Source organism: Arctopsyche grandis, chromosome 8, assembly GCF_051622035.1.
Source record: "Arctopsyche grandis isolate Sample6627 chromosome 8, ASM5162203v2, whole genome shotgun sequence".
NCBI classification, from domain to species: Eukaryota; Metazoa; Arthropoda; class Insecta; order Trichoptera; family Hydropsychidae; genus Arctopsyche; species Arctopsyche grandis.
Genome location: NC_135362.1, coordinates 3,652,010 through 3,668,440, shown reverse-complemented (window position 1 = coordinate 3,668,440; position 16,431 = coordinate 3,652,010). Strand labels below are relative to the sequence as shown.

General features: G+C 31.3%; 1 protein-coding gene across 1 annotated transcript; it reads left to right on the top strand.

Annotated features, from left to right (window-relative positions):
• Positions 1-4,603: 4,603 nt before the first annotated feature.
• LOC143915318 (kelch-like protein 6) lies at positions 4,604-12,031 on the top strand. The gene is made up of 11 exons (XM_077435892.1): positions 4,604-4,646; positions 4,784-4,884; positions 4,958-5,109; positions 5,184-5,356; positions 5,430-5,627; positions 5,714-5,890; positions 5,966-6,124; positions 7,552-7,697; positions 7,782-7,992; positions 10,420-10,594; positions 10,703-12,031. Exons 2-11 carry the CDS (start codon positions 4,793-4,795, stop codon positions 10,822-10,824), a joined length of 1,605 nt encoding a protein of 534 aa, XP_077292018.1. The 5' UTR covers positions 4,604-4,646; positions 4,784-4,792; the 3' UTR covers positions 10,825-12,031.
• The last annotated feature ends 4,400 nt before the right edge of the window (positions 12,032-16,431 follow it).

The following is a 16,431-nucleotide window of genomic DNA, read 5'->3' as shown; positions in this document are numbered from 1 at the left end:
ATACATAAACAATCAGAAATCAGAAATACAGTAATACATACATATAGAATCAGAATACATATATAGAATATAACAATTAATCAGAAATAATAATCATAGTGACATCTATGGATTTCAGATTACTGTGTATAATTAATACAAATTATACACAGGCAGATTTTTGTGACAACAGGATTAGATTTTTTAATACCAATTTTCAGGAACCGTTTCAGCAATGATCAGATAAAATTGGCAAACTCTGATAGAGAAACGATCGATTTGGAGTCACAAAACCCCCAAATCTAACCAGCAGTGGCGAGGACACGAACCTATGACCTCAGTGATGCTAAATATATACGCTATCACTAAGCCAAACTGCTGCTATGAGCGCGCGATATAATTTTATTTTATTTTGAGTTGATAAAGAACTATGGCGATTAAATATTGGATATATTGAGGATATACCCCGCATCGCCTTGCATTTCGCTGCCTCAATGTGAGGTGCCCATCTCATTCTTTTATCGAACGTTACTCCTAAATATTTTATTACTGACTGCCATATCAGACTTTCTCCAGAGGGGATTTTCAGATCTGAACTTGGCTTATGCTTTCTAACACTAAAGAATATGGCGTCTGTTTTGGTTTGATTAATTTGAATTTTCCACTTAGTGAAGTGTTCAGTCATTGTTTTAATTGAAAATTCAAGATTTTTAAGAACAGTGTCTGGTTTTTTGCTACTTGTGAAGCAAGCGGTATCATCTGCATAAAAACCTCCTCTGTGGTGTGTAAATAACATACAGAAATGTTTTGAATAATAAAGATAATCTTTCATTGTCTTGTATATATATATATTCTGGTCACAGTGTTGTATTGGGGTAACCTGTAAAGACACTGGTACATGTGTATTAAAACAAATAAACTTGTAAAGACACTGTGGTATATGTGTATTATAAACAAATAAACATATGTATATCTTGTCTAAATGCATCAATAGGTAACAAATCTAAATAACGCACCAAACTTTCTAGCAAAGGTTCTTTGAAATAAATGGCCCAACAAAAGTTGATTGATTTACATACATATTTATATGTATGTATATATGATAGGCATTTTTAAAATCGTCATTAATTATCGTTCTGTTTATGGACCCCTTTTGATTGAATGGTAAATGCAATGGATATGGATAGTCACTACTAGAATTCGATTAATATAAATAATTAAACATACTGATACATCAACGTGTATAGCATAGTGGGAAAATTTTGGAAACAATCAAATGACGTTCACGACTAAATTTTGACGATATTTATTGTAAAGCCAATTTATTTATTTATTAGATTTCGTGTATACATATGTATGTATATACCAGGGACCTGAACCAGAACCGATCCGAAAACCGAAAACCGGAACAAACATATTTTTTTCGGTTTGGTAAAATTAATATATGTATATGTATATGTATGTACTTTGGGAATGATATAATTAATGGACAAACATACAGGAATGAATACATATATTAAAAATATGTTTTTGAAACTTTTCGAAAAATATAATATCGATATCAAACAGATAATGGAGCTAATACGATCAAATTTGGCAACTTGTGAGAAACCGAAATAGACGAAGAAAACCAGAATATTAATATGCTATCTTCCATTGAGAACTCTTCTTTCCCTTATCTCATTGGAATAAAATGTGTGGCGCATATTTTACAATTAGCAATCAAAGATTATATTAACGATTCCGATTTAAATACAATTATATGTATAATATTCGAAGCTCGCGAGTTGTCAATGAACTCATTATATATTGGCTATCAAAAGTGCGCGATTCAAACACCTGTGAATTGAAAAGCAAGAGTAAATACAACCATACATGTAAAAATTAACTTCTAGAATAAAACAGACTACTAAATTCTTTCTAAACTTGTCGCACTTTTGTTCCTAAAAGCAGGGCCCGATGAAAAGTTGGTAAGCCTAGAGAAACTCAATTAAATATGAATAAAAAAATGTACTTGGTCTGCATTTTAGCTACATCAGAATCCGTGCTCTATTCCGAAGTGTACCAGCACAAAGCTGCACATGCCAGGAAATATTCTCCTTTGACATTTTAATCAAGTATATGATCCCAATAAGATATAGCGAAAAGCCGTATAAAGAGAGGTATAGACGGTGTGTGTGTGTGTGCGTTTACATTATCTTGCTAATAATTCATTACATAAAAGAGAACCGAAAACCGATAACCGGAAACTGGAAATGAAACCATATACATATAGTTTTTACCGAACTGGAACGAAAGAAATAACGGTTTGGGTCCCTGCATACAACTATTGTATTATAGTGTATTGTAATATCTATAGATGTCAGTGCAATAGCGAGGAGTCAAACCGTATAATAAAATTAAAAAGCTTATTTACAATATCCATAGGGAACAGACGAACTAAGGAAAAGCAATTTTTCTGGTTTTTCCATAAATCTATGGATATAACCCATGACCACACAATTGGAAGCATTACACGCTAACCATGATTGATGCTGCTGCTTAGGTTAATATACACATATCTAAGTAAGTACAGAACGTCTGTTCTATTATTGAAATTGATTGAATTGAACTAGTAATTGTGTTTTGGTTCTTCAATTTTTGATAGTACGATCCTGCTATGAACAATTGGTAAATGATTGGCGAAAGTCTAAATCAATGATCATATTACATATAAAGATCTGTTCATACCTATCCAGCACGAACCGGCAGCAGCAGGTATCCTGCAAGTACGGACAGTATTCTTTGGTGCATTATATATGAATGCTGAAAAGACCTTAATGCGTACTTATGAATTGTGTTATAAAAAAATCTATTTACGAAATGAGTATATCGATGCTAGTGAGTTAATGTGTATTACTATATTATATAAGTGATAATTTTAACATCGCCAATCTTATTACACTGACAATCAGTATCGGATATCGATATCTTTATCGTCGTTGTACATTTTTATATATTTAGTATTTTTCTATTGCATAAATACTTATATTTGAGTTTCAATTTTGAAAAATCACTAGAAACAGTTTTTATTACATCTTACATATTTTCATACATATATTTATTAATTCATATGTATGTATGTTTGTATTTAATTTAAATGAAAGAAATATGCATTTTTGAGATATAAGCTTAATTCTTGTCATAAAATTTGTATTCAATTTAAAATTTATATAAACGTCGATAAAAAATTGCAAACGAAATTGTGAAAAATGAACACATATTACACATAATGCTTATGAAAGCATTTTCGTCACAAATTGAGCGTAAATGTAGGGAAACTTACACAAGACATAAGTTCTACTTCCGGTTGTCGGATTTTGTTAATTTATATATTATACACATTAAACATAAAGACAATAGAAATAATTAAAAAGGTAAAAATAAAATAATTAAATATTGCTTTAAAAAATTACTACTTCCGGTTTACGAATTCTAGCCACAACCTTAAGTACTGTAAGTTAGTACAGAATACGAATATAATTGTTTTCAACTTGATACGTTCAGTGGTGAGGACAGAATCATGGTTACAACAGTTTTGACTTTTCTAAGAGGAAAAAATCGGTTTATTAAATATAGTGAATTTTTTTTATTTTCATCACATTGAAAAAAAAATTATACTCAATATAATAAAAGAGTAAACTGCCACTTCCGGGTGACGTATGCTTACCAATTTTTTTACATAACTTGGTATTAAGCTTAAACTTCTAGATATGAAATTTTAATTCAAAAAATTAAAAGGTTTCTGAGAAAAACATAAAAAAATCTCGATTCTCTAGAGTAAAGGTACTACTTCCGGTTTAGAAAAAAATATTTAAAAACATTGAGGTATATAATTTAAAGTTTCTATTACATGTAAACAAATTTAAATCCTATTCAATTCACCGTTTGGGTGATAATTTAATTGAAAAACTTAAAAAAAGAGGACACCTATGGTGAGGTACCATTTAAGGTCAACAAAAAATTTACGTCGTTTTGATAAAAATTTCAGTATCAGATAAAAATCCCCAAAATACACACACACACACACACATTTTTCTAGATCATGAAAACGTGATCAGTGATCGATTCTGAGTTTGAATCAGTTAAAATACATCTCTGATGACCAAATTCAATGTCATGAATTTTATTCAATCATTTATCATCTGTAGAATTAACACTTTAAATAAATACGTTTCTAATTTTCACGCGACTAAGAACAGCTTGCAATAGAAATCAGTTCATAAGATATTGCACTGTTGCACTTTTTTCCATGAAAACAAATAAATTTGTCGGAACTTCTGCAATCTAGATAATATTTTACAACATTCAAAATGCTGTTAACACTAAAATTAAAATAAGATAATACTTAATGATAATATAATAAGTGAAATAGACGTGATCACTCGATCAGCAGCTATTAGAATGGACCTGAAATGAATTGTGAACACAATTTATTAACTTTAAAATCAAACATTTTGTTTTATTTTAATAGAATTCTATTAAAGGTAAACGAATGTCTACATCCTGTTATCTGATAGATAGTGTCAAATATTTTTTTATCACACACACACTAAAATGTATAAATAGTGCAAAATACGACAGTTTCAACAGTAATTTTCGAGCGAACGACTTCAATATACAAGAAGGTAAACATTTTCATATACTGGTCACATTTGTTAAAACAGTCTATTTGTACGTCTAACTTTCTTTGTCCTGTTCCAATTTATTTTATTTTAAGTAAACTCTTAAAGTTCGTTTTTTGAAAATGGGTGACTTCGATCAGCAGACTCAAATGAAGCATGGATTTTCCCACATACAATGGATGCAAATTTTCTATGCGCAAAATATGTATAGTGATATCGAATTAATAATCAAAAACAAAAGGTAATGACTTTCATCGAATTCAAAAGTATAACATTGTAAACCTGTTGATTTTAATTTATAATGCAATTTTTAGATATGCAGTTCACAAGTCAATTCTGCATATGGCGAGTGCGTTCTTTAGACGATTATTGAATGATTATACACGAGTATTGGATATGCCTACTGAGGGTATCCGAGAAATATCTGTGAGCAAAGCTATTGAATTCTTATATAAGGGGACTATTGGTGAGTGGGAACGAATTTTTAATTAATGATTTTCTTTGTACTTCAATGGATAAGTTTTATTATTTTTTTTACAGCGGAATTACAAATAGAGCAGATAACAAACATAGTAAAATTGGCTGAGTTGTGGCAGTTAGATAAGCTCAAAGATTATTGCTATTTATTTGTTGAAAGAATATTTCGAGATAACAGTCAAGTATCACAAAGACTCGAAGATATTGATAATTATTTTATAAATAATTTTCTAGACGTACGTCGGAATCTTAACGTGTCTAAATAGTGCTGTTGAAAAAATATTTAAAATAAATGTTTTGATTTTTAAGATAACAACGAATATACGGTTTCTGAATTTGTCAGTTGAGAATGTGAAACAACTGCTTTCTTCGGATAACTTGTATGCGTTATCAGAACAGCAGGTCTTCAAAGGGCTATCTCAGTGGGTTAAACATGATTGGATCAACAGGAAGAAGGATCTGTATTCATTAATGAAATGTTTAAGGTTACCATTTTGTTCTGTTTCGGTTGGTGGTTTTAATTTTCATATGTATGTATCTAATAATGTGTCGATTTCAGAGATTTGATATTTGTGTCTGTTTTGTTTTTGAAGTTTTTACTGAAAGAAGTGAGGGCCCTGTGCTGTGAATCGGTTGAAGAATGTCAATTACTGTTAGATGCCATACTTTGGCACCAATTTCCCCAACATAGACCTTCTCTAAAATTGATGAATTCCGACTACCGAAATTTCGATAAACGAGTTTTAATTGTGGGAGGACGTTCTTCTGATGTGAGTAGAATAAATATGTTTCTTTTGCACGATTGATGTTACATACATATAAAATAGTGTATTATTTTATTTAAGACATCTGGTTTGATCGAAATGTACAATCCTACTACTAACTCATGGACCAATTTCTTTAAAATTGATATAAATATGAGATCTTTTTCGGCAGAGATATTTAAAAATCATTTAATTATATTTGGTGGATGGCAAATAAAAGAATATGGTTTGAATGATCAGGTTTGGAATTATACATACTTCATAAGTTATCGTTATTATTGTTATATGTACATTGAATCAATGCCCCCCCCCCCCCTCCAACAGTCATTAATTTACATAAGGAAAAATAACCAAAATAATAAACAAATAATAACAAAACAACAAGGTTTTTATCTTTCGATGACGGGAAAATGGCACCGAGAAACTTTAAACAAATTAAATTTTATTGTAATTTAAGGATCAAATTGGAAATAATTTTTCATAATAAATATTAAACTTAAAATAAATCTTGAAATACGTTTAAATATTGTTTAACTCGCTTTAGAAATGTATTTTATACCAAAATTTGCTAAAAATCGGCGCCGTCACAAAACCGCGCGGGACAAAATCGCTTGGACGTAACCGCGCACACCAAAATAGCGCATTGCCAAAATTGCGCAACGCATATATAAATAAATATTAACAGGAAAATAAATATAAAATCAAGTAATACATGTCTAATGTATTAGAAAAATCCGATAGAACACACTAATCTGATATATAATTTCGAAAGAGACTTTGTATTTATGTATTTGTATTTAAGTATTTTTGGTTGGGGACTTCGAAAACAAAACAATGTTTCTATGACAACAATTCAATTGGTTGAATATTATATTTTTTTCGATTCAAATAAATTTAATAAAAAAACAAATGAATATTTACTATTAGATTCGCCATGTTTAAGCTGTTTATATTACAAATGCTGAGCGAAGCCGGGTAAAACAACTATTGATAAAATAAGAAGCGTTGAATTACAAGATAGACATATTAAATATAATTATACACCCTAAATTAAAAATAATATCGAAGGCAGGATCAGCACAAATTCAAAAGTACACATTCAAAACGAATAAACGTTTTTTTTTTATTTTATCATCATTGTGTTCAATCGGATTTTTCTTTTATATTAGACCTGTTTTTAATATTTACACATACTACTTGTTTTTGTATTTATTTTCTTGCTTATATACGTGTTGCGTGATTTTTTCATTATAGTCCAATATTTTAAATTCCAAATTACAAGACATGAATGAACGAGAATGTAAATTATTACACTTTTTTTTTTAATTTTACATGTTCAATTTATTTTTACTTTTTATTTTAGTTTATATTAAATGTTTGTAGTATATATGTATTATGTGCATGATTAAAATACTTGTATTTGTCTCGCGGTATAGATTATTTGAATGAAAATAATTTCACAAAAACTTATAAAATCTTATTTTTCCATTGATGTCACCCCAGGGCTTGTTTGAATTAAAGAAAAAATCGATGCAATTAAATTTATTTTTATTTCGACGTATTTTGTCCCAAATTAATAAAAAAAATATTGTTGAATTTGCGTTAAGTTTCGTTTTGAAATAACTTTAATTATACAGAAAAAATACTTGAAAGCTTGACTTTTTCAGGTTTATTCCTTCAATTTACACACAAAACAGTTAACCGACTTAGCACCGATGAACAAGGAAAGGTGTAATTCAAAATCAGTCATTATTAACGAAAGAATCTTTGTCATCGGTGGACTGTACTTGAATTCCGTGGACACTGTTGAAGAGTTAGTGCATTTCGTGATAGTCTTCACATCATTCCAATATTGAATTTGGAATATGAATACAGATTTTTCTTTGTTTCACTTCAGGTATAATATCATTGAAAACAGCTGGAAAATTGTTGCCTCCATGAAGAAATATCGACACCGTCATGCCTCAGTAGTCTATAAGGGAAAAATTTATGTATTTGGCGGGTATTCTGATTCTTATAGTACCTTAAGTTCGGTTGAAGTATACGACCCAAATGCAAATCAATGGACGATGTTAAGACCGATGAAATGGGAAAGATATGGCTTAACTGTAAGTTTAAATTCATATATTCACTCTATTGTCACGGATATTCCATTAGATCCGTCTTGTTGAAGCGTGTGGAATCTATTGTCGATTTGGGTATCACTTTTGATCACCTTTCACAACCATATCAAGAAAGTCGCTGACGTTTGCTTTCTTCGACTTGGATTTGTTTTGAGATATGCAAGATTATTCTCCAATCCTTTGTCTTCTCGCTTGCTTTTCAATTCGCTTGTGAGAAGTAAGCTAGAGTATAATGCGATTGTGTGGAATCCGCATGAAGCAAATTACTCTCTGATGATTGAGAAAGTGCAAAAAGCATTTCTTCGTTTCCTATATAGGAAAGAATATGGGTATTACCCATATCTCTACCCCACTCCTTTCCTTTTGGGCATGCTGGGGTATAATTCCCTTGAACTTCGGAGAAACTTCTCATTAATTCGTTTCGTTCTCCTGCTCTTACGTGGTAATACGTCATGCCCGTTGTTGCTGGAGCAGTTGGGACTTTATGTCCCTAATCACTATGTGCGTGGTAGACATCATCATTTGCTGGCTGTACCTCCTGCCCGCACAGTACTTTTTCGAATGGCTCCTATTCCAAGAGCTATTCGACTTCTTAATGAAATCGTTGCTGCCGAGACTGAATGTGATATTTTCCACCTTAGTGAGCGTAAATTGTCGGAAATTAGTCTAACCCATTTATCTGGTAGTCTGCGCTCATCATTGTTTTCATGATTGATTGTGATTTATGAGTGAAATTTTGATTAACTCTCTTCCATTTGGGCCTTACAGGGATGTTTTGTATTTGTAGTTGTTTCTTACATATTTATTGAAACTGGCTGTAGGTGCAAGGCATTCCTTATGCTATATTTTATTTGATATTTTTACTTTATCTGTTATTATTAAATGCTATTTTTTATGTTTATGTATGGATGTATTTATGTTTATGTTTAATTTTTATTTTATTTTTATTTTTTTGTGTTATATTTTTTGAGCATTGTAGCGCTTTAGGAATCCCTGTTATGCCACAATGATCTGTTTAGAATAAATAAATAAATAAATAAAAATAAATAAATAATAAATATATAACTAATACAAAAAATAACACATGATTTATTATAATTAATGACTGTCTACTGATCTGAATATATTGAACGTTTATATAATGGTGCTTACGGACTAAACCAACGACGATTTTGGGCCAACTTTTTAACCAGCAGTAGCGTACAAAATATCGAAATAAAAATTAAATTTTAAAATTGAAATTAAATATCAAAATCAAGCTAAAGAGCGAGATTGAGCTAAAATTAGATCATCGTTGATGTTTTGAATTACAACAATATTTTGAATTACGACGATACCGCATTTAAAACCAGAGAAATATTATAATTTCTCTGCGTACGAGCGAAAAAAAATATTGTTAAAGTCGTCACGAGATGTTACTGTATTTCCACTTGGATGATCGATAAAAAAAAACAATTCATAAAAAAACGCGGTGTCGGATGTCGGTGATTTGTCAAAGGGTTTTTTTTCTTTCGTCGAAATAAAATTAGTAATCACACATTATCCGATAAATTTTACCTCTGAAATGATTTAATTACTTGATTTATTTCGACGAGAGAAACAATTGAAGAATAAAAAAATCCGTTTGATGTGACCGACAACACCCCGGGTTAGCAAAAATCGTTGGATCACCCATACTAATACATGATATATTCTCAGTAACTGCGCATTACGGGGAAGTAAAAATAATAATTCTTTGATTTTTTTTCGATCTTAGTGCGTATCTTCGTAAGTCAAAACATCTTCGACAAACAAAAGTCGAGGATTACCTGTATGTGATTGTTGATGATCTAATTTTAGGTCAATCTCGAAAATTTATTTAAATTGTGCATGTTCTGTTTTAACTTTCAATATTTAATTTTAATTTTAATATAATGATTATAATTTTATTTTGATACTTGAATTTAATTTTAATATAATAATAATAGTTTTAATTTTGATATTTAATTTCAATTTTTAAATTTAATTTTTATTTCGATATTTTGTACGCTACTGGTTTTTAAAGTTGGCCTGTGGGCCGTTCGTTGGCTTGGTGCGTACGCACCATAAAAGTGCATCATCAGGGGGGGGTTGACGCCCTGAGCCCAGCAGCTTTGGGGGCGCGGGGAAGACAAAATATTTTTATATATATAAAAAAATATATTATGCGAATATGTTTTGTGATAATGTGAAAATTTGACTTCGAGATTTAAATTGATCCGAATTCAGAATCGATAATTAATACCAAGTTATAATTATATAAAATTTGGTGAACACCCGTCAACCGAAAGTAACAGAATACTGTTGTTCGATTCGAAATAAATATATTCCGATAATCATTATTTTTAACGAACTCTTTAACTAGTATATAATTAATTTTTTTCCGGCTTTTAGGCGGTTGTTGTCAACGATTCAATCTATTGCATTGGTGGTGTCTATGGTTTATTCTGCATCGGTCAAGTAGAAAAATTCGATCCAAGCAGTAACAGTTGGACTGAAGTAAGCAATATGCCTGTAAAAGATAGTGGATTTCAGGCAATTTATCACAATGAGAAGATAATATGTTTTGGTGAGTTTACACAAACTATATCCGTTCGATTCCTGGCATCCGTTCGATTCCTGGAATTTATATAAATTAGTTTGTGTATAATTAATCGATTATTGATATATTTTTCAGGGAGTACGACTAATACTAAAATACAGGTGTACGATCCTGTTCAAAACACGTGGGAAATACTTAGCGAATGTCCAAATCTACGAGATTATTATATTGCGTTAATTTTGGAAAGAAGCTTTTGAATTAGATTAAATTTCCTATAGCTCGTGCAGCGAAAGCTGGCACGTACCAATACAAACACGTATATTGTGTCCGTGAAGATATGAATAAGATTTTTTGTATCTGTGTTCTAGGACAATCAGTTGGTCCCTTTCATACGCACCCACTTTCCGAGCATGACAGAAACAACAATTATTTTTTGTATTGCTCAAAGTGTGCACTACAGGGTGGTTTTTTCCAGTTTCACTGGTCAGTCACCGATCAACCCCCACAAACTGACGTAACGCGTCCTTATATTGTTTGCTAATTGGTTAATTGGAGTTAATGCATTAGAATTAGTGGATATATGATAGTAAAATGCTTTGTAATAAAATTGGATCTGGGAAAACAATAACGGGACAATCTCACGAAATTATGTATAATGTTTTCAACTATTTCATGCATCGTATAGTGAATAGTGAATGTGACGAAAGAAATAGTTTTATGAAAAATTTATATGCTTCAACTGCGGAAGCGACTGGTGTTTCTAAAAGAAGTGTTCAGCGAATTGTTTGTGAAGTACGAAATCAATTTGTGGTGGCTAATAAACCGCCAACATCGCAACCTTCAATATCGGAGCCATCAACGACACAACCTATATATTCAGAGTCATCAGTAGAGGTAGGATAGTCACAGTGTTATCCATTGTTCCATTGTTGTAAATCCTTTGTAAAAAAGGTTCGGCAAACCTTTAACAATGCATTTACAACCATTGAACAATACGCGGCACCTTCTGGGTCCGGTGACTAGTCATCAGATCCGGCAGCATCCACATCTTCATCGACTGTGCGAGTTGTTTTAAGGACACCGGGCAAAAATCGTGTAAGGTTATCAAAAATAACTACAGTGGATAGTTTTGATCAAGAGGTCATCAGGCGAATTATCTACGATTTTCATCTAGTTCATAAAACATTTCCGACCCTACAAATGTCATTAGAAGTTTTGAAAGATAGTTTAAAATTTAAAGGTGCAATTTCTTCGTTAAGAGTTATCGTTCGTAGGCTAGGTTTCAAATGGAGAAAGATGAAAAATAATAAACAAATTCTTATTGAAAAAAGTGTAATTCGACTGAAGAGATCAATATATCTTTCCAAATTAGAAGAGTATAGATTGCAAGGCCGCCTTATAGCAAATAAACAACAAAGTGTAGTGCTTTCTTTGCGAATTTATTTTATTATCTTTGTAACGGTCGGGACTTAAGAGGGCTGGACACCAGCGCCTTGTTCATACAAACGTATTAGACTTCTCCCTTGCTCAATTATGGCACTAGAGAAATTGTTTTTTAATGTGCTATCCTATGGATAGAAGAACTATGGATATCCACCATTGGAATGCATCTATCGATTTATTTTTTTGAACAGTTATTTTTTATAGGAGCTAGGAGCCGCCAAACATCTATAAAATCGCCTCTTTTTTACACCCACGAAAAGAGTCCAGCGTGCTTATTTAACGGTCGATTTAAAAAAAAAATACGCAAATAGTTGCACAGAAAATATCTTTTTCATACCGATGATGATTTTTTTTTTAAAATTGGTCCAGTTTTGGAGGAGAAAATAGGAGAATACGAAACCTCGATTTTGTCGATTTAAAATACGTATTATCTGGTCGAAGCGAAACTGTCGCATTCACACAATATATATATATATATATATATATATATATATATATATATATATATATATATATATATATATATATATATATATATATATATATATATATATATATAATATATATATATATATATATATATATATATATATATATATATATATATATATATTTCTAAGCCCGCTTTAAAGGTCACGGAATTTGACCCTTAAAGCCCTCAACATGAGGCCACCACCCCCCCGACGAATACAGTCCAAGAGACCCTTTCGTCGGAGAACGAGACGGTTGTTCATGAATATCGCACAAGAACAACCGCACATCACTGTTCTAATAAAAAAACCACACTGTACATAACCAAGTACAAAATTAACAACAACGCATGAACACATAAAGCGCGCATGCGGTAGGAAACAAAACCTGAGATGTGCCGTGCGAATGCACGCACACCTCAAGTAAACATACATGTACGCATGATTATTTTATTTTATTTTATTTTTATTTTATTAATTGAAAAATCAACAGACAGGATGTACAGAGATAGGTATAAAAAAAACAAAAAGTAAATAAATAATATATGTAACATCCGAGTCCAATAATAGATTTTTACAAAAATGAAAAAGATAAATATAAGGAAAACAAATTAAAAAGTAAAGAATAAAGGCATGACAAAATATGTAGTACATTGCATAATTAAAATATAGTATTAAAATATTTGGAAAAGGTTATAAGATAGAATATAAGAAGAAATTGAAATTTACAAATATAAAAAACAAATGAAAAAGGTAAATACAAAATAAACAAATGAAAAGGAAAAGAATGAAAGCTATAATATGATTAAATAGCACATTACATAACTAAACTAAAGTATAAAAATAATGGAAATATTGGAAAAATAGAATAGAAGAAAAAATGAATCAATCGGTCAAGATTCTCTTGATGTTAGACCTGAATTGATGTAGGGAAATACCAAACAGATCAACCTCATTCAGCTCTCCGTTAAACATACGATAAACACGCTGCAGATAAAAATATTTTTGGGAATTAGTATTGAAAGGATCAAGTGAAAAGAGTGCAACGCGTCTAGAGTATCGAACTGGGATTCTGAAATTAACCTTATTCAGTAAATCAGAACAATCAAGGAAACCATTTATGAGCTTAAAGAAGAATAAAGCATCAGAATGTCGTCGCCTGACAGAAAGATTGTTAAAAGAAAGGATTTTTAAAATGTCGGAAACAGTAGAATGGGTATAGGTAGGAAAAAGGTAGCGTAAGGATTTAATAAATTTAAGTTGAACTTTCTCAATACAATTAATATGGGATAAATAAAAAGGTGACCAGATAATTGAGGCAAATTCAAGGTGAGACCTTACAAAGGAAAAATAAAGTAATTTTAGTACATAAGGATCATTAAAGGGTTTTGTTGAGCGGAGTAGGAATCCAAGAGATTTAAATGCTTTGTTGGTAATAAAAGAAATATGTTCAGAGAAATCTAGTTTATTATTGAGTATTACACCAAGATCCTTAATAGAAGATGACGTGTTAAGGATTGAATGATTTAATTGATATTGATTAGTGATAATTGACTTATTTCTAGTGAAATTTAAAATAGAGCATTTTTCTAGATTAATAAAAAGATCATTATTTAAACAATATATAGAGAATCTATCTAGATCTTCTTGTATCTTATGACAATCGTCTATGGTGTATATAGGTTTGTAAATTTTTAAATCATCAGCGTAAAGAAGTATAAAGGAATGTTTGAAGATGTATGAAATATCATTAATATAGAGTAAAAAGAATAAGGGACCTAAATGCGACCCTTGTGGGACACCGGAAGGAATATGTCTAAGTGATGATCTAAAACCATTGAGAATTATGATTTGGTGACGATTTAGTATATACGAAGAGATCCAACGAAATAAATTTCCTCGGATTCCGAGGGACCAAAGTTTATTGAGTAAAAGGTTGTGATTGATTTTATCAAAAGCTTTAGAGAAATCCGTATAAACGACGTCTATTTGGATTCGTTTGTCCATATAAGATGTGAGAGTACTAGTGAAATTAAGCAGGTTAGTCTCTACCGATCTCCCCTTAAAAAAACCATGTTGTTCAGGTATAATGTAGTTTTTGAAATTGGAGAAAAGGAAATTATAGATAATTTTTTCAAAGATTTTACTAATGACAGATAGTTTAGATATAGGACGGTAATTATCAATAAGATTCTTATCACCTTTTTTAAAAATAGGGGTGATGTAAGATAATTTCCAATAGTCAGGAAATTTACCGTTCGACATAGAAAGATTGAAAAGGATTGTTATGGGAAGAGATAATGGGACAGCACATTTAACAAGGAAAAAAGAAGGCAAACCATCACAACCCGCACCAAGATTAACATTGAGAGAGTTGATGTGACTGAGTACAGTAGATAAGTCAAAATGAAAAGTAGATAAGTTACAAGAAGAAGTATCTGTATTAGAGATAGAAAGGTTAATGGTAGAATCACTATTGAAAGTGGAGTCAAAATAGTCAGCAAAAATGGTACAGATTTCAGAACCATGTGAAGCCGACTTATTTCCATAATACATTACGGAAGGATATGAAGAGGAGGTATTTTTTTTGGAATTTATATATGACCAAAATGATTTGGGATTAGTTTTAATATTATTTTGAATAAGAGAAATATAATTTCTAAAGCAGATTAAAGAATATTTTTTAATTCGAGCTCTTAATAGTGAAAAACTTTGATAATCTAAGGGATTTGAATAAATTTTAAATTTTTTATGGAATTTGTTTTTTTCTTTTATTATTTTAATAAGAGACGACGTAAACCAAGGGGGATATTTGGTACGTTTAGATTTAAGAGTAAAAGGGACGTGGCATTCAATAATATTTTGTAAGGTATCGTAAAATTTTTTACAAGCTAAATCAATATTTAAATTGGACAAAAGTGAATTCCAATTGATATCGCTTAAAATTGGAATAATTGTAGCATAGTCAGCTTTTCTAAAGAGGAAAGTTTTATTATAATTATAATTCAAGGGTGAAGATTTGTTGTAAATTATTGAGATGCAAAAGGAAAAATGATGAGAATCTTCATGGATTAGCGTAGAGTCAGCACGAGAAATATATAAGGGGAAACTACTAATAGCTAGGTCAAGAATACGATTATTAGTATTTGATAAATAATTGTATTGATAAAGTTTATTATAAGATAAGAATTGAGTAAAGGAAAGGGAAGAAAAATTATGCGTGCATAAGCACGCAAGCACACACACACACACACACATACACACACACACATATATATATACACACACACACACACACACACAAACACACACACACACATACACACACACATAAACCACAAATACATACACTCACCTAAAAAGCAAACGCACACTCACACACACACACATTCACAGAATATAATATTAAAAAAAATAATAATAATAAATCAACACATAAATGCTTTTGCAATTAAGTGGAGTAGTAGCATCCAGGGGAACACAGCTTCCCAAAGCATTCCGCGAACTTTTCGAAAGCTCTAAACGATGCTTTACTCATTATTAGATCCCTATGATGTAGGGGGCCAATGAGAGAACCCCTGACGCTGTCCAGCAGAACCCTCCTCTCAGCCTCCATCCCAGGACAGGACCACAGAATATGATCTGCATCCTGCTCCGGAAAAGAACACGGACAAAAGGATTCAGATACCAAGCCCATAGATGCGAGCTTGCCGTTAAAGTGGCCATGACCAGTTAAAAATTGACTGGTCCAAAAACTAGGCGACAGCCAATCACGCTCAAGGCGCGAAGTGACCCTCGGAAAAAATAAATAGGTTTGTGTACCTTTAGAGGAACAATCCCATCTAAGTTGCCAAGCCGAAATAGCACAATTTCAAATAACAGACTTCAAACTTTGCCAGAATCGAGGATCATCGCACTGTGACTGATTAGGAGCACGGAAAAGGACGCCTG